At 49.7% G+C, this 22,555-nt stretch overlaps 3 protein-coding genes across 3 annotated transcripts in view; all 3 read right to left on the bottom strand.

The window, feature by feature from the left end:
- The window catches only part of Pmar_PMAR003359 (hypothetical protein), a gene marked incomplete at both ends in the record, with an annotated part of 12,254 nt that extends 3,897 nt beyond the window's left edge, over positions 1-8,357 (bottom strand). The window contains one exon of the mRNA XM_002784060.1: positions 233-8,357. Coding sequence (XP_002784106.1) covers positions 233-8,357 — 8,125 coding nt within the window. The remainder of the gene's footprint in view (positions 1-232) is intronic.
- Positions 8,358-17,993: 9,636 nt separating this feature from the next.
- On the bottom strand, positions 17,994-19,067 carry Pmar_PMAR003358 (glutathione-S-transferase omega, putative; the record flags this gene model as incomplete). The annotated part of the gene is made up of 6 exons (XM_002784059.1): positions 17,994-18,124; positions 18,230-18,326; positions 18,361-18,511; positions 18,563-18,663; positions 18,717-18,857; positions 18,966-19,067. 6 exons carry the CDS (start codon positions 19,065-19,067, stop codon positions 17,994-17,996), a joined length of 723 nt encoding a protein of 240 aa, XP_002784105.1.
- A 686-nt stretch (positions 19,068-19,753) lies between these two features.
- Pmar_PMAR003357 (Glutathione transferase omega-1, putative) lies at positions 19,754-21,304 on the bottom strand (the record flags this gene model as incomplete). The annotated part of the gene is made up of 7 exons (XM_002784058.1): positions 19,754-19,983; positions 20,253-20,379; positions 20,483-20,579; positions 20,635-20,764; positions 20,816-20,916; positions 20,970-21,110; positions 21,203-21,304. The coding sequence occupies 7 exons, from the start codon at positions 21,302-21,304 to the stop codon at positions 19,959-19,961; spliced, it is 723 nt and encodes a 240-aa protein (XP_002784104.1). The 3' UTR covers positions 19,754-19,958.
- Between the last annotated feature and the right edge of the window lie 1,251 nt (positions 21,305-22,555).

The raw sequence follows: 22,555 nt of genomic DNA, 5'->3' as shown, positions 1-22,555 counted from the left end.
GTTACTAATGGACTCAGAACTTCCAACGTGAAGACCAAGAGAGCTCGGAATTCGTGATGCTCTGGAGTTGGCACATGGGATGGCGGTCCTGTGGTAGGAGGGGGAGGAGGAGGAGCGCGGCTGATGGCCGTAATTGGAGCACGAGGGAGGCCTAGTAGAACCATACTGTAGAGGCGAATAGCACGAGCTAGTGCATTAGGTAGCGCCTCGATTTGAGCCAACCAGCCACTACCAGCATAGGAGTGTACCAACTCAGAAGGGTCAATGCCCATGTCGAGGTCATCAGGACTGTCATCCATTACCATCATCCCCCCGAGTTGTACCGAGAGACGATCTTTCGCCTCTTGTAACAGGAGTTGATGAATAGCCTTGGGAGCAATGACAGTGACCAGTTCAAAGACACCTGCTTTAGCAGCCCGCCGAAGTCCTTTCCGGAAGCACTCAAGCCAGGCAGCGGCGACCTCAGGCTCTACCGAAGTGACGAGCGCCTCGAACGCCTTCATCCCAGCAGTAGGAGTGACACAATAGCGCTGCGATGTAGAACCAGATATAGAGGAAGGCTTGTAAGCAGAAACTCCTTTGCTCTTGTGCTTGGCCAAGACAGCGAGTGCAGAAGCAATACCATCAGCGAGCGTCATATAGAAGAGTACCAGACTCTCCGCATCGATGCTCTGCTCGTCGAACACAATGCTCTGGTATGAATGGTGACCGGCACTTGGACTCCCACGAGGCACATCTCCTCTTCTGCATCGCTCTAGCACAGCTTCAGGCGACAGAGGACAAGGCATACGTGGTATGATGATCCGCAAGAATGAAGCTAGCTCGGTAGCTATTGACCTCTCAGTGGTAATGAGAGCCATGCTGAGGCACTGGTGGCAGAAGTCGACAAGCTTTGAAGAATCCTTTGCGGCACCAGGGGACATCACGCTGACAAGCCGGATGGAGGTGATGAGTAGCCTATTGTAGCGATTGAGCTCCTCGCGGTAACTCAATCCAGCAGCATTGGTCGATCCACCATCAGCTGGACCCCCGTTAGTTGTAGTGTTGAATGTCTTCATGACGAGGGTCTGTGCGGCTAGCCTCGACATGGGCGTATCCAGAGTCACGCCTCCCACCTTGAAGGGGCTACCATTGATCTCTGCGAATCTCTGGACGCACGTGTTGGTGATTTGACTCGTAGATGCCCCCAAATGCGTGGCCGTACCAAGTAGATGAGGAGCTGATGTCATTGGTGGCATTGCTGGATTACCACCAGGTTGAGTGGGGTTCTCACAGACCGCTCCTAGAGGACAGTCCGGATAGGCACTGACCATACCAGTCTTCCGTTGGGTAGTGACTATGTGATCGGGGGATGCCCTAGCAATACTGTACTCACTGAGAGGATCCTCAAATGCAGAGGTAGAGTTAGCCGTAGAGATCGCCATTTGGAAGTAGAACTCAGCCAGATAGGACAAGGCTGAGTCATCCCCTATGGCCATGTCAGTCTCGATAAGCATGCCCAGGAGGCAGTCAGCGATGTCGACCGAAAAACGACGACAATTTAGACTATGGTCGCTGAGTTTTTTTGGCTCGAACTCCAGCACAGAACCAAACCGCCACATTGCACATAAGCCGGGTTGAAGCAGATCCTGCGCGAACTCTGTGAAGTGCTCCTTGCAGGCCATGACAGCTTTCCAACCAAGTACCGAACTTGCCGATGTATTATCAGCGTCCGAGACCAATTCCAAGACGTCCTTTCGCCAACCAGCTGGCAAATCCTTCGAGTCGGGAGAGTGAGGTTCTTCGCTACTGCTCAGGAATCGAGGTAGTGACCTCAAGAAGCGATCGAGAGGCTGATTGAGCAGTAGAGGTAATTGAGCTTTCAATGTACTCTCTGACGAAGCCGTAGAGTTGAGCAAGTGGTTGCGAATGGCATCGAATACAGTACGACAAGCCACAGCTGACTCTGCCTGCTCACACTGATCGAGCAACTCTATAATAGCAGAGAAGCTCCATTGAGCGGCAGTGACAGCCCTCGAGCTCTGGAGATCGTCGAGGCAGGTCTTAAGCAAAGTAGTTCTCAAAGACTCCACATTGATTGACTGGGATCCCGAAGAGCCAGCAAGGGACAGAAAGGATAGGCCCATTCTGACGGCTGCCATCTTCAAAGATTCCGACCGAGTTTGGTCTCCCTTGAATAACTTGGTCACGAGCTCCTCGACATCGATAGCTTCCAGGACGTCCACAGTGATCAACGATATGATAGAGTTCATAAGCTCGAGTGTGTAGTTGACTCTAGTGTTGCCATCCTCAAAACACCTCAGACATTCTTCCACCAGCTTGACCTTCTCCTCCAACGACCACTCAGTGGGATCACACCAAGCCGAACTCAGCGGACTTGTATCCCAAACCTTGCTCTGTATGCTCAGTAAGCTGCATAGCTGTAGATGTACATCGATCCTCATCGGGTCACCTCTTGGCACTCCCGATGAGCCCAAAAATGATGTATAGCAGGCCACAAGATCCTTGGTCACAGTGGAGTTGACCAGAGTGGAAGTGAAAGGTATGTGAGCTGTTTGCTCTGACCTGGCATCACCAATCCTACCCAGATTCAGCAGGATGCTTATCAAGCTGGAGCCGTCACCGCATTTATAATTAGAGGCCAAAAAGTCATCTTTAGCTGAACTCAAACCAGCTGCCAACTTCACTGCAGAGGTTGCCACACTTAGTTGAAGAGGCGTCAGTGCCTTAGTTGTACTGCAGCCTTGTGGCACACCACTGCTCATCAAAGACGATGCGACCACAGAGGGTACACACAGCGTTAGATTCTCGATCAAAGCCTCCCACCTCAACGGTTTAGCATAAGCCTTCGCAAGCAATGCCTCTATATAGGATATGAGCGCACTGGCACTGCTGCTCAGCGGCTTCTCCCCTGGCGAGTCTTCGGGTACTAGCTGAGGACTCACCGTCCTGGACTGGGATGAGAGTATGATACGTACAATGTACCGTGAAGCAGGACCAGCCCAGTGATTGAACAGATCCAACAGCACCTGGCTGAATGGATCGAATAGTAGAGACTCCTGATTGGTCATATGAGCTAGCCCACTACTGAGGAGGCGTATGACTACAGGAAGGATCTTTGTTATGGTAGATGTGACCTGAACCTCGTCCTTGGGATTCACAACCACCGACAACGCTTGAAGTAGAACAGCACACTCCAACAAATCAGCCCGGCACAACCCGCTCTGACACGCCAACGATGTACCCCCAGCCGCAGCGTTCGCTGTGGCCTCGGTAATAGATGGCCCTCTAAAAAGCCAGGTGCCTCCACCAGGTGCAGCCGAAGCATCCGAGCCTAGAGTCCCTCCAACCGTTCGAGTGATCGAACCGCATATGACATCCAGTCGACCCAACAGAGTCTCACGAGCCCAGGCAGACACCTGAGCGTCCACCTCTTGGCCGTTCATGACCACCGCTACCACACGACAGAACTGCTTCGTGACCATCGCCGGATTTTTCCATCTTTGCTGGAGTTGGACCTTGAGCATATCGACCAGCGACCGGAGGAATGGGTTCAAGACTGATCTCGACAGAAGCGTTGACAGAGAAGTTGACGCAAGCTCCGACACCACACGTAAGGCGTAGAAGGCAGCATCGATGACCGGGGTATTGGGATGCTCTGTAACGAGCAACCTACGTAGCAGCCATACAACCAACCATTCCCTCAGGCAGCATCTGTGGGGTCTGAACTGCGTTTTCGAGGAAGCCTCGGGGACCAGTGGGACAGCGCTCTGTAAAGTGGAATCCAACGAGCACAATCCCGAATGGTTGACAAAATCTTTGAGTCCTGCATTGACGATTAACAGCTTGGAAGCTCGTATGGCGAGGACCATAACATGAGTCCGCTCAAGATCGTCGAATACCGGAGTGGCACGTGCCTTAGTCTCCATAGCGCCTTCCAACTGACCACTAGTCGCAGGGAAGTGAGCATTGTCCAGCTTCCTCAGGACATCCAGAAAACTACTGGGAATCCATTTCATCAGCATCTTCACGAAGGGAGGCTTCTCACACGCTAACACAGCACAGAGGCCCTGCAGGATGGCCTGTTCATCATCTTGCGGCGAATCCGAGAATACCTCAGCGAGGCGGTCACTGCCAGCCAAGACATCGGAGAGATCTCGTCCCACTTTGACAGCATACTTGGCCAGTGCAGCCTCGGCTAGTGGGTCTTCAGAGCACGGTGTTAATAGCGACGATACCATCACTTCGACCAACGCTTCCGACTCCTCCCCAACTCGATCGAGACAGGCGTCAACTATGCTCTCGCCGAGCTCTCGTGCATCCAACCATTCCACAGATCCTCCCATACCACGGACAGCATTAGCGTTCAGATCCAAAGCCGCTTCCATGGCCTTGACAACTACATCATCAGTGATGCCTTCGTTGACTTCCTTCAAAGCTTTCAGCACTATCTTCCCAGCCATGCACTTCTTCGAGCAAGCCATACAGCTCACTATACGATCCAGCGATGTATTTAACACCATGCTCTTGTTAGCGGCATCATGGTCAATGATGGACCATATGCAACCCGAGATAACTTTCGTGATCTTGTCGAACGCGGGATGGCTATCAGCCAGAGCCAGGAGAGCAGATAGTAGCTGCCGCGCTTGCTGAACTCCACGATCGGTGATCGCAGTAATAGCCGCTTGGAGACACACCTCAGCCGATTCACGAGTCTCCTCTGATAGTGAGCATGTGTTGCAGACGACGACGCTCAACACCAAGCCTTCCATACATCGAGTCACTTGTCGGTCGCTCAGCACAACTGTTCCGGCTGGTTTGAAGACATCCAAGTTCACAGCCATGGCCTGGCATAGAAGAACCATCAAAGTTAGTTTGCGTCTAGGAGGCGGGACAGCCTCTTCGAAGATAGTAGTCAGCGGAGTTCCATCACTGCGCATCCACTTCTTAACTTGCACAGAGTAAGTCCGGAGTAGGCCGAGAGCCACTTCATAAGCACCTCCCATCGGGACCGAAATCTCAGATGCTCCATCGCCTCGACCAGTTAGGATAACAAAGTGCTGTTCTAGATCTGGCTCATCTCCATCGACTTCAGCAAGGGGAACTTGGGGACGCATTTCAGACGTAACGGCATCGGCAAGCGAAAGGATATGGGAGCGTGTACCGAGCTTCCCAAAGGCCTTGAATGCTCTGATGGCCATAGCCTGGGAATGATGCTGAGTGTGGACCACCTCACCAGAGGGCGGGACAGTGAGCCTCATAAGCGCCGTAAGGATCGAACTTTGAGACAGACCCCCAATACCACGCCAGGCGCTTGTCGAGAGGTTGGCCTCAGCTATTAGTGCTGGATGAGATATGTCGTGATGAAGCTCCAAGCAGTGGTCCAAGAAGGTCAATGCCTGGACCGTGAGTTCAGGACCATGTGGTGACTTGGTCGAACCCGTAACATCCAGTCGATTATAGTCATGCTCGAGTGCCTTCGTCAATATAGGTATGAGCTTGTTCAATCTCGGCACCAAATACGCGTTGAAATCTACTGGTATTGACAATGCGATCTCCAGCAAGGCCGACCGACTCCACTCAGGTAGAGAGGTCTCCGGAATAGCCGTGAGCTGAGTGACATAGTCGATGATAGGATCAACAAGCTCATGTAATTCTGGTATGTCATAGAGATTCCCTCCCTTAGTGATTGCTCGGAAAGCAGTCTTGACTATCCCAATGACGTTATTGGGTTCGCCAGCCAACGTCGACTGAGCTAGCTGAAGGCACTCAGTAACCACATCTACTATCTGTGGTGCCATGGTCGGCCCACCACTAGCCGAGAAGTGCGCGACACACTTCATAACCCACTTATAAAGTCTCAGCAGAACACTTCCACTGTCGAAAGTGACACAGGCGTTGGGCATACCATCGCAGTTCTCCCTCATACCATAAAACTTCACACATTGGATGTAGGGGTCGTCAGGATCATTACCACCCTGATAGGCCAACTCGCATGGTTGTGAGACAACATCACCACCCAGAAGGCCCCCAAAGGGCTCCTGGGAGGCCACAAACCGGTCCAGCCTCGTCTGTCCAACAGGCCCATCAGGTCTGGCAACCACCGAGCCATCCTGATTGTCGATGGCTCTGTCAACCACTTGATATTTAGGGTTGAACCACCGCCGAGGCACTCCTCTCTTCACAGCCGCCTCCGGCTCCTTGTCATTAGAGGCGAATATGTCTTCGATGCGATGCACTGATAAGGCCACGAGTATCTCAGTAAAAGCAGGGCTTGTATGAGCCTGCGACATAAATTGCTGAGTGAGGACCAATGCAATGTTGTTCACAGAAACCACCCTAAGGAGCCAGCTGAATCGGAAGGCAAACAGGTCGGTGAAGGATGCCTCACTAAGGTGTTGGAAAACACCACCAAATGCATCCAGAAGTGACTGCTCCTCCGCGTTGCTGCTTTGTACCATCATACCAAACATTCCCTCCGCTGTAAAGACCTTCTCATCTCCCATCTTCAGTAGACTATCAGCACCTGGCTTCCTCCTATGCAAACTCATCGATGTTGCCAAGTGCTGCACTGAAGTCGCGACCGCCACCAAATGGCACATTTTCATACCGCCAACCAGGTATCTATCCAACAGGTCGAGACACTCTCTCGACCTCGCTATACTAGGGGAACACTTATTAGCTAGCGACCACTGAATCGGCTTAGACAGACTGATAAGAGCTCTAGCCAACTCACGCAGCTGGCCAACACCTGTGACTATCGTAGTCAAAGGAATCACAGGCAGCGGCCCAGTAGTACTACACCCTACATTCATGGCAACCGCAATCTCTTCTTTCGGAAGAGCACAGGTCGACCAATCACATTGCGGAGCCATCAGCCGTGTCACCTTAGAGATAGCCCATACACTGTTCACTGTATGCCGCGCTCTTTCCGCCCAGCGCTCAAGTATCGGGGGAATCTCAGACCTCCTCGCAACATTCTCCTCATCCACAAGGTAAATGCCTTCCCCAGCCAAGACCATCGCATCGATCAGCTGAGCGATTTCACCAGTGAGTCTCTCAAAGCTGACTGTAACCGTAATAGACAGTTGCATCAATATATCAGTGAAGGGCTTGCCGCGTCGATCAGGCGCCGAGGCAGCGGCTGCTGTGGGGGTTCCTTGCTGTGATCCGTTACTCGACTGCTCAGACTGTTTAGAGTCATTACTGGGCTTGTTAATGAGCTGATCGGCCAGACTAAGCAATAGACTTATCGAAGCAGTCCGGCTAGCGAAGGACCGAGTATCATCCAATAGATAACCACAGAAGAGGTTAACCGCCTTGGCCGTCTGCTGTATAGACAACCTAGACCGCAGGACTAGTAATACATCCGACTGAACTGATAGTATCATAGCTCTCAGGTAATCCCTAGCGGACATGTCACATACGTCCTGAGATACCCCCGTGGTTATCCCCATCAACCCTTTTTCATCGAGTATATCATCCAGATTATCGCTCAGTTCACCCACACAGTTCTGTCCGTGTAGGAGCAGGAACCTCTTGAACAGACCCAGTAGATCCCATTTATAGCTCACGGCGTCGTCCATACCACCACGAGGGCCCTTGTGTTGGGAGAAAAGGAACATGAAGCTTCCGACCAACCTGCCAGGGCAACCAGGAAAGTCACAGTGCATCCAGTTCCAAGAAGGCTTTCGATCACTCCCCTTAACCGCAGCAGCAGCAGCAGCTGATTCATTATTGGCGATTATGAATGTCACTGCTCTGTAGTGTGCAAGGGCGAGAAATTCGACAGCTTTCGCCATACACGCCTGCGTCGCTCCGCTCAAAATTCTCGCCAAATCGACTTTGCCAAAGACGAGAATGTTCGACAAATTCACAGCACACTTCTTCACAGCATGCCATATACTAGCAGACTCATCGCTGAGTCCCTCCACCAGATCAATGATAGTCTCAGTCAACGGAACACACTGCGAGATTAGGTCCAAGGCGTCTAAGACCACCGTTGCTGAGATCTTCTCAGTGTGCGCCAGTGCTGGTATTGTGGACAATACTGTAGTAAGGTGACCAGCAAGCATACTCAGCTGTTCCATTGAGATACCAATAGGGAGTCCACTTGATGACGATGCTTGTCGGTCACGCATAGCCCTCAGTACTGCGACCTGCCCCTGCGCAGCCATCGCTCCAATACCCCTATACGACTGTAGGTCTCCATCGGGCGGCGAACCAGCAGTAGAGCCACTATATGCGGACCTGGTGATCTCCCCAGCAGAAAGAGCAATACTATCTGAAAAAGTCTTGAGCAGGCCCGTGAGGACATCCATCTGCTCGGTCCCTTTAACATGATACAATACAGACATACTAGCCTCAAGTGTCCGCCTCCTCGCTACCAGTGGTGACACCAATTTGCCTTGATTAGATCTATCCACGAATTCCCTCAAGAGTGGTACCGTGTGATTCCAAAAAGCCGATTTTTCAACTCCACTAAGAGTCTCCGCCTCATACATCTGCGTAATTGCAATCAAACGTTCCCCTATAGTTTTCTCCAATTCTTCCACTTTACTTTTTTCACTCGCCAAGCCACCAGTCAACAAAGCCGTCTCACTACGAGCCCGTGCACTATTGAGCTCTACCATCAGCGACCTCAGCTTACTAGTCTCCTGAACAAGCCTCTCATTCTTACTATGTTGATCTCCACCTGTCGGCGATGATGATGATGACTTCATATTCAGCAAATGGCCTTGGGGATTGAATTTTGTGACCCAAGGCCTTCACTACCAAACACGAGTAATACCACATCTCTCACACCACCACACTGCTACATCCAGAAACACTCAGGATCAACATGTCACGATCATTTATACGTCGTTTGGCGTCGGAAATATCGACTTCTATAGATGGTCTTATTGTTATGCTTCACAGACATATACACCTGTCCCTTCTTAGCTCGGGCCCAGTAGAACACTTGCATCGGCACAGTCTTCACTCGCCAATCTGCTTTCATCAAGTCGCGCCTCGTCTCCTAACAGCACAGTTCATCTCTCAACCACTAAGTTCGCTACTGCACCCTACGTTTCGTCCCAGCCTAGTGTAATACAATTCAGCTGGCTGAGCCACAAGACCTCCAACCTCTTCAACGGTATTCCCCTTCATCTTTGCTGTCACACCAGTCAGGACTCCCAGGTCAGTAGAAAACTCAGAAGCCGAGGACCGGGGACGCTCAAAGTAACCACAAGTGCCTGTTCGAGCTCTTGCCTCCAATTCGAAATTTCAGGCACTGCCAGCAGCGAAACGGAGAATACCCCTGTTCACTACATATGCTGTCATCCTTGACACAGAGTTCATTGCTGTGTGGATCCACTGCTAACTCGACGGCGGTGTTTTCGATACTTCTCAGAACTTTTAGGTCTGCTGATGCCGTAAACAGCGATCCTGAGAAACACCATACACTGGCGTTTTACCATAGGCCACATCGGCTGAAACAGATATATCCCGATAGCTTGCATACGATGCTGTAATCCGTTCATACTTCCTATACGTAGATATAAATCATATGTACATACAGGAAGTGCGATATAATATGACATAATCCCACAAAGCGATGAATCAAACGAGATTTAGAGTACTCCCAATTCTACTAGTACCAGTTTCACCAAGTCGGGCTCTCCACATTATGTCAGGTCCTGTCCCTCCGGTGGCTTCACGCCATCGAGCCTCAACATCATCAACTTCATTTTTCACTCTACTGCTATGACGCCAAGGTAAGTCGCAGACAATTGCCCTTAACCTCAGTAGTATTTCCTCACGATACACAGGATCTATCCGTACCATAACTTCCCCAATTTCTCTCAAACTACCGCAGTCCCCGATGATAATCGTTGCTCGGGATTCTCGCGCAGCTACTACTACATCCTCAGCACTGTCCATGTTAAAGTCCACTGTCTTGGCTCCCACTATTCGAGCAGCCTGCAAATCCTCAAAGTCAGCGCCCGCATCTGCACTACCGCAAACAAGTACGGAATCCTGTTCGTTGAGAGCCAACAAGTTGGCTGTATTCCTAGCTCGGTTGGCCAACTGATCGGCACTCAGTGGACACTGTCTACCCACATGATAGTAGCTTATCGAGGGAACGTGCACTGGACCGGCGTCAGGCAAATGGCCATCAGACTCGACTGCTGGTACAGACCCAAGCAATCTATCCATCGGCAGTAGGGCCACACCGAGACCCCTGCACAATTCTACCGCCTCCTCACTTCCCGTCTCCACGAGAATGGACCGCGTCCTACTATCGACGACCATTTGCCTGAAGCGGCTCATCGTAGTCTATAGTACAACACGCAGCCAGCCTACCTCGCAGCTTCCTTATCACTATATGGCAGCGGTACTACTGTACAATCCCGGCCCCAAAGGGCTCGCCTCGCAGCGATAGACGATTCACATGCACCTGAGTGAACACTAAGGGTAGAGGAGGCAGAAGGGTATGTACCAGCGGGAAGCCAAAGTCCAACCCGAGTCTTCTTAATACTACGCAATGCTGCGTGGAGAGTGCCCGCCGTAGAACTAAACCGTTGAAAGGTACGTCGAAGCATTGATCAAGTTCTTCCAAACAGAATGAACGAAAAAAGACGGGAGAAATGCCGTCACTGGGGATCGAACCCGAGATGTTCAGTTCTCACCCAAAAAATCAACAGTCACAAATCTTCGACAAACGACGACAAACCAGGTACTTCGTGGACGGAAAAAAGGCTACTGATGGCACCTTAGCCGCTGAGCATGCTCAGCGATATCTATCAGAGTACCAGAGATGATAAAGTCCGTGTACATACTCGTCTTGACCGATCGAAGATCAAGTTCATCACAGTAAGTCCCCACCAAGAGGATATACAAAGTTTTATTCAGCAAAACTAGCCGGTTCGCATCTGCATGTTCAGCCAGAGCAAGGTGCGATGAGCTCTATAGGGAGGTCTCGACCTCACGCAGCTCCTCGAAAGCTTAGCCAAGCTCAATTATCAGTTTCGTTCGGGTCTGAGACCTATTCTGGAATACAGCGTCCGATCCCCAGTCTCGCTGGATGAAGCGTAAATACAGCATATACCTTCACTCGGCTGAAACAACTGCCTTGACGGTGTAGAGGTTCTTGTGACAGCAACGCAAGCACACCAGCTAGGCTGTACACCTTAGGATACTGTACGCGTTCATGAGAGTAGCAATGATCTCCGTTTGCATGGAGAGGGACGAACGTCGCAGACTCAATCAGTAGTTGAATCCACATTCGTTTCGGCAAGAAGATCCTCAAGAGCCCAAACGGTTAAAGTCTCATCCCCGAGCTCCGTCAATAGTCGCTTCCCCACTTCCTCGAGGTTGATGGTCACATCAGACGTTGGCTCGCTGCTGCCGGCCTCTGACGAAGTTTCCTGACCCACACAGTATTCTGAATCAGCCACTCTCCAAGGCGCTACAGAGTGAGAACTGCTCGAACTTGCCTCGTCACTTGGACTGTCGTCAGACTCGCTGGATGAGAGAGTCAGGAAGACCCCTCGATCACTCTGAAGAATACTCAACAACCATCGCCATATAACAACCTACTTCGTTCCCATCCACTCGTGCGGCCCGTGCCGAATACTTGGGACTATGCCTATCACGAAGGCACCGGATAAGACCACCGATTTGTTCCAACGCCCTACACTGCTGGTTCACACGCCTCCCTACGACGTTGAGAGGCTGCTGCCAGCGCGCTCTTCGCGAGATCTGTTATCTCGCTTAATGGTGTGGGCTCTGCGCTTGAGGAATGATGTTCATGCAATCTACGTCGAATTCCAGGACCACATTCCCGCCGGAGGCTCGATCCGTGAAGACCTGGCCGCACATATGAGCGCTGACTCCTCAAAAGGAAGTAGTCCTACGTCGCTTTGAGTCGCGGAGCTTGGTTGCTTGCAGCTTCCTCGTCACCATGAGCATCCTCTCTTGCAATTCCTTCTGTGCCTGGAATATCTAGTAATCGTCCTTACATGACAGTCAACTGTCCTCACCTCAACATATGGGTCGGATTCTTCATAACCGACAGCTACAAGAAAACCCCTTCTTTTCCATATCCACTCTGACAGCCACACTCAAGCTTACTCAGTCTGCTCGCTTTGCGCAATAGGTTATTCCGAATTGGTGCTTCCGACGGCGATACTGATTTGGCTATGGTGCTTCGACTCGTTGAGATCCTCCGAGAAAGAGCCTTGGAGCTACGTATTGAGTTATCGTACCTCAGAACAGGATTGTAATCGTAATCATAAATTCAATCACTTCTTCGAGCAAGTGGCTCGCTATTCGGGTTTGTATCGGAGGCGACGAGAATGCAAGGGGAAAACCCAAGAACCAAACCTCTCTGGCAAGTGACGACTATCACTGTGATTCCATATCATGAAGTCACAGTTATAGTCGTCGTTCACGTCATTATAGGATCCATAACGGATCAAAATGAAGGCGATTGACTCCTCACTGAGTGTCCCGCAAGGTCCCCAGGCTGTCTGACGAGCCGCTCATTCCTAAGGGTATATGAGACCTCATGGAACAACATTCACTCACCTTCTGATATCTGATCTACCTCTTGGTTGGACTCTTGCTCGGCCTTCAGCTCTTCGAAACGATTCAGCTATGAAGAGGGTTGCTGATTGACGCGTCAACACGCCCTGCAATCACCTGGCGAGCCACATACGCCTCCTCCGCTTGAACTCGTTCTGCAGCAGTCGCAAATAAGCTTCTAAAACCATCTGAAGAGATATACGTGACTCGGGGTCTGCCATTTTAGGTCTACCAAAATTGAGCATTTCACCGCTGCCATTAGTGCTCGCTCTCGTAAGGGGTTTCGACTCTCCCTGACCCCAGCAGAAATACCAAAGTCTGGTAGCCAGACCACTCAGCTTGTAAGCGCGCTACCTTCAGCGATATTCGCTCCGCTCCGTCCGTTAGAGCTTCCTATGAATCGCATCATGGGGAAATGACAGTACTCGATACCCGATCACCTTGGTGACCTCTAACGGCTCCTCTCCGAGACTTCGTATCATTTCCTCCGCCTAAATGAACCACACTGTTAGTAGCATTCTGCACTATTGGTGCCTCACGAATTCTGTCAACTGTGTTGTGAGTAGTTGCTCCCCTTGAAACTCTGAGTGAAACATTCCTCATCACCATAAGGATGCGCACATACCATCCGGTGCGAAGATGGTCGACTTTTCAGGAAATGCCAAACGACCAGTCTGAATCTGAGCCGACATGATGTCAGTCTCGATTCCCAACAAGTCACGAGTCACCAGCATTCGTTTGCACATCTTAACGACTTCCTTCAACTTCTTAGCTTGTCTAGAAGGTTCAGTCTTAATACGAATCCCATCCTTGATGTTGTTCACTGTCTGTCTCTGCTCGCCACGAGCGCTCGGCACTAGAGAACTGCTATCTAAATCAGAGATATCCCCACCGTCTGACTCTGTTCCCCAACCAATGTGTTTCCCGCTCGAAACCAGCGACCCTGAAGTGAAAGTTAAATCCTCCTTCCTTTTCCGTCGTCTCAGTTCCCTTTCTCTTTGTTTCTCGAGCTGCTTGACAATCTATTATGCGGAAATGACTTGACGAATGGCCGGTGAGATATCATGAATAGAATGCAGCCGACATTGTCCATCTGACGTTTATGGTCCTGCGCAGCCCTCTCTTTCCGGTCTAGTGCAGCCACGACGCTGTCTGTCAGCCATGGGCGGTCTGGGGTTCTCTCTCTTGTTAATGGTCGAGCTAGAAGGCGAGTTGGTGATCACTGTGGGGATCACAGTGTGATCCGTGACTTGTATTCATTACACGGTGAAGTGGATGCTGTAGGAGAAATTGGTCTATTGACGAGGCGTGTCAACGTAGGCCAGTGGTTCAGTTTGAGCTCTCGGATATCCTCTCTTGTCAGTCGCATCTTCGTATCTTCAACTACCTACGCATACCTCGATCTGTATGGATGTTCAAGAGGCAGTGTTACAGATTTATGCCGCATCTTCAGCTCTTCGAGGGTCTGGACTTGTTGCTCTTCGTCATCAGTTTCACTGTGGTTCATCGATTCATCACTGCTGGTTTCATCATCTATTGGGTAACGCATAGGTAGACGACAAGACGAACCAAACGCCTTGAAACAGACTGAGCCTCGCACCGTCGGACGTCCCTGAGTGCCTTGCTCAACCGTTGCTCTCATGCTAGAGCCCCTACGAGCTCGATGTTAATCATGCGATCGTGTTTCAAATCAATCTGGAGTTTAGCCGAAGAAATTAGTTTCGCCTGAACTACAGGCGAGTTGTTTCAACCTGATCTTCCACCGCACAATGCCCTGCAATGATGGGAATGTATCCTCCAAAAACTGTGACTGTATGTCTGCGTCAGTGAACATAGCTGAGCGATATCTTGGCACGGAGTGGACAAAATATCATCAGGATTCGGCGGAAGCAGCTGTCTCAAGTGTCTAAGTCAGATTGTCTACACCTTTTCAATCTCAAATTCAGCAAGTGAAAGAACGAATTAGATGAATGAAATTAGACTATCGACGAGTGAAAGGTGATTTTTGCGAAATGAAAGTTCAAATTCGAAATGAAAGTTCGATTTTCGTGGACCGGTTGAAAATGAAAGTTCAAATTCGTAAATGAAATTTATGATTTCGGAAACGCAAGTTCAAATTCGTCGAACACGACCAATTTCGACCAATGAAAGCTCACTTTCATTCGATGGAAGGAAATTCTCGTTAGCGTCGTGCCACGGATTGTGACTTGCGACTCGCAAATTTGGAATGCTGATGGTGCTCTACGACCTGCACTGTAATGCTAAAACATCAGGATTAGCTAAATGCTAATTCTGAAACAGTACAGTGCAATTCAAAAATTTGCAATGAAGGATTTTCAGAGATTCGAACCGGAAGATTGTTCGAGTTTGATTCTCTAATGGAGGATCTCCATTGCCCTTCCGATGACATCGGAAGGATAATCGGGTCGGCACATGTTCGGTTGGGTTTCCGAACGGCCCAACCGGACTATCCGAATCGAACTGTGATCGACCGAATACCGAACCGGACCAAACCTCTATGAGAAGTTCGGGTTTCGACGGGTTACATCGATCCCGGACCGACGGTCCGACGGACCGATGTGACCCAACGTTCCGGAGAACCACCCGTGAATCTCACTCAGTGCAATAACTGTTCATATTTGAGAAGTACCTCGAGCAGTCTTCGCACATTGTGCGAGTTGCCAACTCGTGGAGTGTGAATAGCGCATATCGAGACGTGGCGAAAGTGAGGTTTCATTGGTCGAAATTGGTCTTGTGTGTGTGTGTGTGTGTCAGTTTAAAGTCCAACGCCGTCACCGGCTTGGTTAGACTTTATGCCGATACGCTAGCCATTTCATGAGCTCATTGTTGCGTTCTTCAGTTAGCCCGAAACGCTGCCGGAACGAACAGCAGGAGCAGACCAGACCATCTCATTCCCTCCTAGCAGGATCCACTCTTCACCGCGGGGCTGTGTCCAACGACCGAAACACTAGCACTGCCGCGGCGGACCACGAGTTTCATCTCTAGGACTCGAGAAATCAATGACCTGGCTGGCCCTCACTGCTCACACGTGCAGTCCTTCCTCGGCTTCAGATTCAGTAGTTGAGCTGTCGTTCGCCATGGTCTTAGCCATGTATGCCATCGTTAGTTTTCTACAGAAGTTCGCGACGGCTGCGCATCGGCTCACACTTATTGTTATCTGCCCTAAAGTACCACCAGCGTCCATGAAAGAAGGACGTCGATGAGACCGATCTGGTCGAAGGCATTTTAGTAGGATATGCATGTTATCATCCCTCTCGGCACAATTAGTGCATTCTCTGTCTATGTTTGTCCAGTTTTCCCTTCCAGACATGTAGGTGTACCCTTTCAAAATCTCAGAGTGTCCTGATAGCACTTGAAGAAAAAATCCACAGTTATCTGCGAGTACAACATCCTGCACAATCTTCCGCTGGCGTTCGCTAGCGAAGGCTGGCCGAAGCGTTGCCGAAAGACGTCCTAAATTGGTCTTGTGTTTGACGAATTTGAACTTGCGTTTCCGAATTCATAAATTTCATTTACGAATTTGAACTTTCATTTTCAACCGGTCTACGAAAGTCGAACTTTCATTTCGAATTTGAACATGCATTTCGTGAAAAACACCTTTCACTCGTCGAAAATCAAATTTCATTCAGCTAATTTGTTCTTTCAATTGTTGAATTTGAGATTGAGAAGGTGTAGTTTCTGTCTACATCTTATGAATCTCCAACTTATTGAGGAGAACTGCAATGTCGTCGGGTGAGCGAGCACGTGTGGCTGAAACACATCAACATTAACTTCTTCTTTGACACTGTGGTGTTGTACAAACATCGAATGAGCACGTCTGGTTATCCGATGCGGTTTTTCGACTCGATCACAATTGCGAATTTTTGCCGATTGTTTTTGAGTATGCCGATGATATGTGATGCTCCGCAGTGCAAGCGCGCTTGGCAATCAAGCGGTTCGAGTTGGATGCAGCTGAGCAAAGATGTAGAATGAGCAGTAGGCCACTGCTCCTTCATTTCCGCTCAACAATCATCCGGCTAACGACGTTCTTCGTCAGAGGGTGTCCGCAGAGAGTGTTAGACAGCTGATTGAGACACAGTGTTAAACACTGCGAACTGCTCGAACACTCAGTGCTTGCAGACGGTTGATTTCTACAATGCCTCCTCGAGTTACTCATATCAACCCATGGCTTCAACCTACTATACAATGCTGAAGAGCCCTCGTGGTTATGCAACTCTTTCGTGAATCTATCAGCATCACCATCTGATACAGCTACTCTGCCTTCTACTTTAGGTAATTGGCTCATTCAATTTCTTTGATCAAATGGTTCATCATGTTCTAAAGGATTGTTGACACCACGATCGCCGAACGTCGCCACCTCGGTAAGGCTCTTGGCATCTTATGGCAACCTAGAGCATGATGTTCCATTCATTCTATAGGGAGGAAGTCGTCGTATTTCATCTGCATAATCTCTTCCGGGAGGTATCAAGATGGAGACATTATTGTGCTCTAGGTGGAGGCCCCTCACGCATGAGTATGCACGTGTTGGGTGCCAGATATCCGACCCGATCCTCCTTCTCTCGAAACATCCTCCGAGAAGAGAGCTGTCCCTGTTATTTTTGTTGATGGAGATGAAGATGATGGCTTGAATAGAATGTGTGAGCACAACACAGAAGGACCAAGCTTTGCGTAGCGACCGAGTGAAAGTTGTCAAAAAGTGTGAAGCCTGCCAAAAGGGAATGACGGCCTTTCAAAGACCATTGCAGACGGTAGACAACAATATGTAGGAAATACTGTAGTCTGGCAGGAAGGCCTCTCACCCTACGATTGATCGCTGCAGCGATACTGCCCTTGGAAGAGAAGAAGACGAGTTGCACGTGGTTCTCAATACACGAGTTTTGAGTTCGTGATGTAATGCATTTGCGATGATATTGTGGCAACATATCGTGGAGGTCAGAAACGTCCCCCCCCCCAAAGTTGACACCGTTATTTAGGCGAACACGGCAAGTTATGACACGTAAAAAACTCGTCGCCATTTAGGCTTGACAGCCATCGAATCATCCTCACACGGATAGACAAGCACAACGACGAACACTCTAGACAGAATGAGCTGACTCTCCGTGCATTACGGCTATTCCAACCTGAGGGGAAGGGAGAACAATAGACCACATGCGTGACGATCGACAAAAGCCGCGACTATGTATAATGCCACAAGAGTAACTTAGAAACTGGACTTACTTTAGATGAGGCTTGGCCAGAAGCATACCTCTCATACCTAATGAACCATCAAGCTCTTATTCGACTCCAGGCCGGTTAAGTAGAGCACATGAAATGGTGAGTCACATGATACACTCTTAACGAACGTTCGGATCAGCGGCGAATCAATCAAGGGGTCCTGGAACTGGAAGAGTCAGGAAAGATACTCACGCCTCGATGTAGTAACGATTATCCATGATGGTGGCCTTAACTGCATCGACTGCCGACATTCGGTCATACCACTCGAATAGTTCAGCGAGCTGCGGCAGGGACGATCGATCAAAAGCAAATGCTGGACCTGTCGATGTTCAAGGTGCCGGAGATAATAGGTCGATCGACAAGTCATTCGATAGAATATCGACTAGTGCGTAAGACACAAGATATTGAGTGGGACTCGTCTCACCTTTATAATAGCCCAGGAGGAACGATCTTAGTATCCAAGGATAAGCAGCGATATCGACAATACTCATCGCTGAGCCGTTGAAGAAAGGCCCTCTCATCTGAAGTTATAGCAACCCTTAGGAGGCAGTTCACCCGTAGCGGAACGAGGTGCACCTCCGAGATGAACTTCTCGGCGCCGGCAACCATCTTGTCGAACTCGGCTTTATCACCCCGCATTAGGACCGCGTAGAATGGTGAGGTGATGTTCTTGTTATAGAAGGTAGCCCTCTCGAGGAGACGTTGCCTGTCCAAAAAAGAGGCGATGATTCGAAGGTCGGTCGAAAGAGAAGAGCACCTCTCCGTGGGGTCATCCCGAGGTAGCAAAGGTTCTCCGGGGAAGCCGAACTTGGCAGCCAAGTTGTCTATATACTCCACCACAACGAGAGACTCGGTGACCTTGACCCAGGAACACGCTCTCAGTTCTCCTCCTACGCCGAACCGTCGCCTACGACTTCTTCGCGTCCATCAGGCCAGTTGACGAGCAGCGTTGGGATAAGGCCTTTTGGATTCTTCTCGAGCAGTAGAGGATGCTTCTTATATTCCGCAGCACCTTCAGGCAAACTCAGGGCTTCAATCAACTCGAATGGGATCTATGGACTAACGATCATAGTGAGCATCATACAGCTGAGGCCATGGCGACAACCCACTACGTGACACATCTCCGCAGAAGAAAAGTCTCCTAGTCGGAGGTCCCCTACCTTAAACCACTCTAGAGCTATACGTGCTCGCTGTGCGAAGGGACAGAAGTCGGAAGTAAAAAAGCGGAGATGAGGTAATCCATTTACACCAGTGGTGGTCATGATACGAGAAGTGAGAACTGAAATCCTCAACCGCATGATTCGGCGCAACACCACGAAGTGGGAGAGAATTCGGATGTAAGTTTGGGCATGTCCGATTCATTAGTTTCGAGTGCACATGAGAATCACAACACAAGTAATAACCTGTTGGTGTGAGATGATACCAATTCTCCACTACTCAGTCTTTGGTGTATGACGATCATCAATAACAATCACCTAAAGGTCCCGGTGCTGCTCGATAGCCTCTGGGAGCGGTGAACATCATTAGTGTGTACTTGGAATCAACACTCAGAGTAACATGATGCTGAGACATAACGCGACGTTGGAGGCAAATAAAAGGCATCACCAGCCGTAGTATAGGCTGTATTACAGCAGTAGACCCTTCCTAACTGAGCCACTTAGTGTACACCCCACTTCCTCTGACATCCCCCTAAGTCAATCAGCGTGAAGAACTCAGATTGGTTTCCCTTGAACCATTGATGATATTTCCACCATTCCGGATGCACTCATACACTTGTACACAAACGTTGTCGGCTTTCGACTCCTCTGTTAGGCTCATGCTTCGCAACGACTACTACCACTCGACATGCTTTGGTTAATCTTAACTATATATCATGCTACACGATTCGTGTAGGTCAACAAAGTTCTCCATAAACACCACTGAGAATCAACCAAACACGGCCGCTAATGAGATGAAAAAACTCGTTACCATTTAGGTTGAAAGAATAGACAAGTACAACAAAGTACTCCCTAAATAGAATGAACTGGCTCTCCATGTATTGAACCCATTCCAAACCAAGGGGGAGACAAGCAACCACACCCCTGGCGAATCGCGACAGCATCCACTGAGGATGGGGGAGGGTTGCGACGTCTCTCACTTGCTTTCGAGAAGGTCTACTCAGAGACATACTTCTTATACCTGGGAAATAAGTAGACCCCCATTGTGCTGAGAATAGGTTGTGTGAGAGCTATCGAACCGGACTGCGAGGGGAGTTCCCGACGACAAAGAAGTCCGATGAGAAACAATAGGAAGAATTGAGTTCGAACTACCATTTACCAAAGTCCTGGATGGTCGTTGGTATTATACCCTTTCGTGGATATCCGTGAGAAGAGCGATCCGAAATTGAGGTTCCAGAAAATTCAGATGAAGATCCCAGAAATCCGCGAGCGACTTGAGAAGATCCTTACGCCTTGATATAATAGTGATCGGCCATGATGGTGGCCTTGACGACATCGACTGCCGACATTCGGTCATACCACTCGAATAGCTTGGCGAGCTGCGGCAGCGACGATCGATCGAAAGTGAATGCTGGACCTATCGAGATACGATATGCAGGGAATAGCGAGTCGCCCGACGAGTCATTCGATAGAACTAACAAGTGCATAAGACATAAGGTATTGATTGAGATTGATATCACCTCTATAATAGCCCAGGAGGAACGATCTCAGTATCCAAGGATAAGCAGCGATATCGACAATACTAATCGCTGAGCCGTTGAAGAAAGGCCCTCTCATCTGAAGTTATAGCAACCCTTAGGAGGCAGTTCACCCGTAGCGGAACGAGGTGCACCTCCGAGATGAACTTCTCGGCGCCAGCAACCATCTTGTCGAACTCGGCTTTATCACCCCGCATTAGGACCGCGTAAAATGGTGAGGTGATGTTCTTGTTATAGAAGGTAGCCCTCTCGAGGAGACGTTGCCTGTCCAAAAAAGAGGCGATGATTCGAAGGTCGGTCGAAAGAGAAGAGCACCTCTCCGTGGGGTCATCCCGAGGTAGCAAAGGTTCTCCGGGGAAGCCGAACTTGGCAGCCAAATTGTCTATATACTCCACCACAACGAGAGACTCGGTGACCTTGACCCAGGAACACGCTCTCAGTTCTCCTCCTACGCCGAACCGTCGCCTACGACTTCTTCGCGTCCATCAGGCCAGTTGACGAGCAGCGTTGGGATAAGGCCTTTGGGATTCTTCTCAAGCAGTAGAGGATGCTTGTCGTACTCCGAACCACCCTCGGAGAAAGTAATGGCTTCAATCAACTCGAATGGAATCTACGGAATAACAATCAGAACGCCCATCCACACACCCACAACAACAACTGACTGTACCTAGAAGAATAGTTTGTTGGTCTGAGGTCACCTACCTTGAACCACTCTAGAGCTATACGAGCTCGCTGCGCGAAAGGGCAGTAGTCAGAAGTAAAAAAACGAAGCCGAGGGAAACCTTGCTTTTCGGTCATGGCCATCGTATTAGAAGACGGAACTACACCTTTTAAAGGCCTATTTCGCGTTTAGTACGATCACTTTCGCAGGGCGAGCGATCATTCAAGCCAATATATGCCTTAGTATCGCCAGCGCACTCGATAGAAAAACCAATTTCGACGACACGTGTCATTAGTACAATCAATTTCGCTGGCATGTCTGAAGTAAGTTCTATTTCAACAAAGTGCGGGAATCAATTTCGCTGATAGGACATTCAATTTCGTCTAGTGGGTCGTTATACCTATCATCATGCCAAACCCAGATAACAACTCTGACGAACGCACCGTCGATAGTGGGACGTCATTGAGTTCTGCCACATGTCTCGATCGTCTTCATTACTAAACGCGAAATAGGCCTTCAAAAGGTGTATGAATCTCAGTCACACAGCCTGTGTGACACAGGTGGACACCGACCAGATTGAGTTGAAGCCGGCTAGCACTGGATGATGGAGAAATTGATCCCGAGTGATGACCATTTAGTCATATCTATGGGTATTGGATTCAATATTTCGAGAAGTACACGCAAGCACAAGGCTCCTCTTGACCGCCATGTGCTCGCGTGCAACACAAGGTCGTGCTGGAGCTTTGGCCCACGTGTAGTCACTATTGTCGTCGCGAGGTGGGCAATCAGTGGCACTAAGATTTCAATTCTCAAAAATACCGGTACCAGGGATTGAACTTTGGTGGACAGGTACGCGGAACGTAACGAACGAAGAGTTAGATGGATGGGGTGAGGTGCCATGAGGTACCACATCTCACGTGAAGATCTTAAGGATGGGTTCCTTCATGTAATCAGACCCACCTTGTATGTATCAAGGTGGCGAGCCTCGGAGTATGGCCCACATCACCTTACCCTTACCCACCGACGGACTTGTAAGGCACATACGATTTTGCCCGTTGGGAGCCTTTGTGAAGTTCTCGCAGGAGGCTAGGACACGACCTACTCGACTAACGTTGGTATTAGGCAATGCTAGAAAAGCCGCGCCTCTCACTTAACTCACGCGTACACTGTGCATGCGTGCAGGTCACTCATGCCCGGAATCATGTCCATAGCCCCGCAGTGGGTGAGCTTGACGAGCAAAACAGATGGTGTAGAGCGTTGTGGGTGGAGGCTCAGGTTAATGCAGTTGTCCGATTGACCCTCAGCAAGTATGGACCAATTAATTCTCCACGTGATGATAACGGGTATCCTATTGATCGCTATTATCGCTATATTCATCATCCTAGTGAGTGCTT

This window comes from Perkinsus marinus, assembly GCF_000006405.1.
Source record: "Perkinsus marinus ATCC 50983 genomic scaffold scf_1104296935302, whole genome shotgun sequence".
Lineage (NCBI taxonomy): Eukaryota > Perkinsozoa > Perkinsida > Perkinsidae > Perkinsus > Perkinsus marinus.
This window is presented reverse-complemented; position numbering and strand designations above follow the sequence as displayed.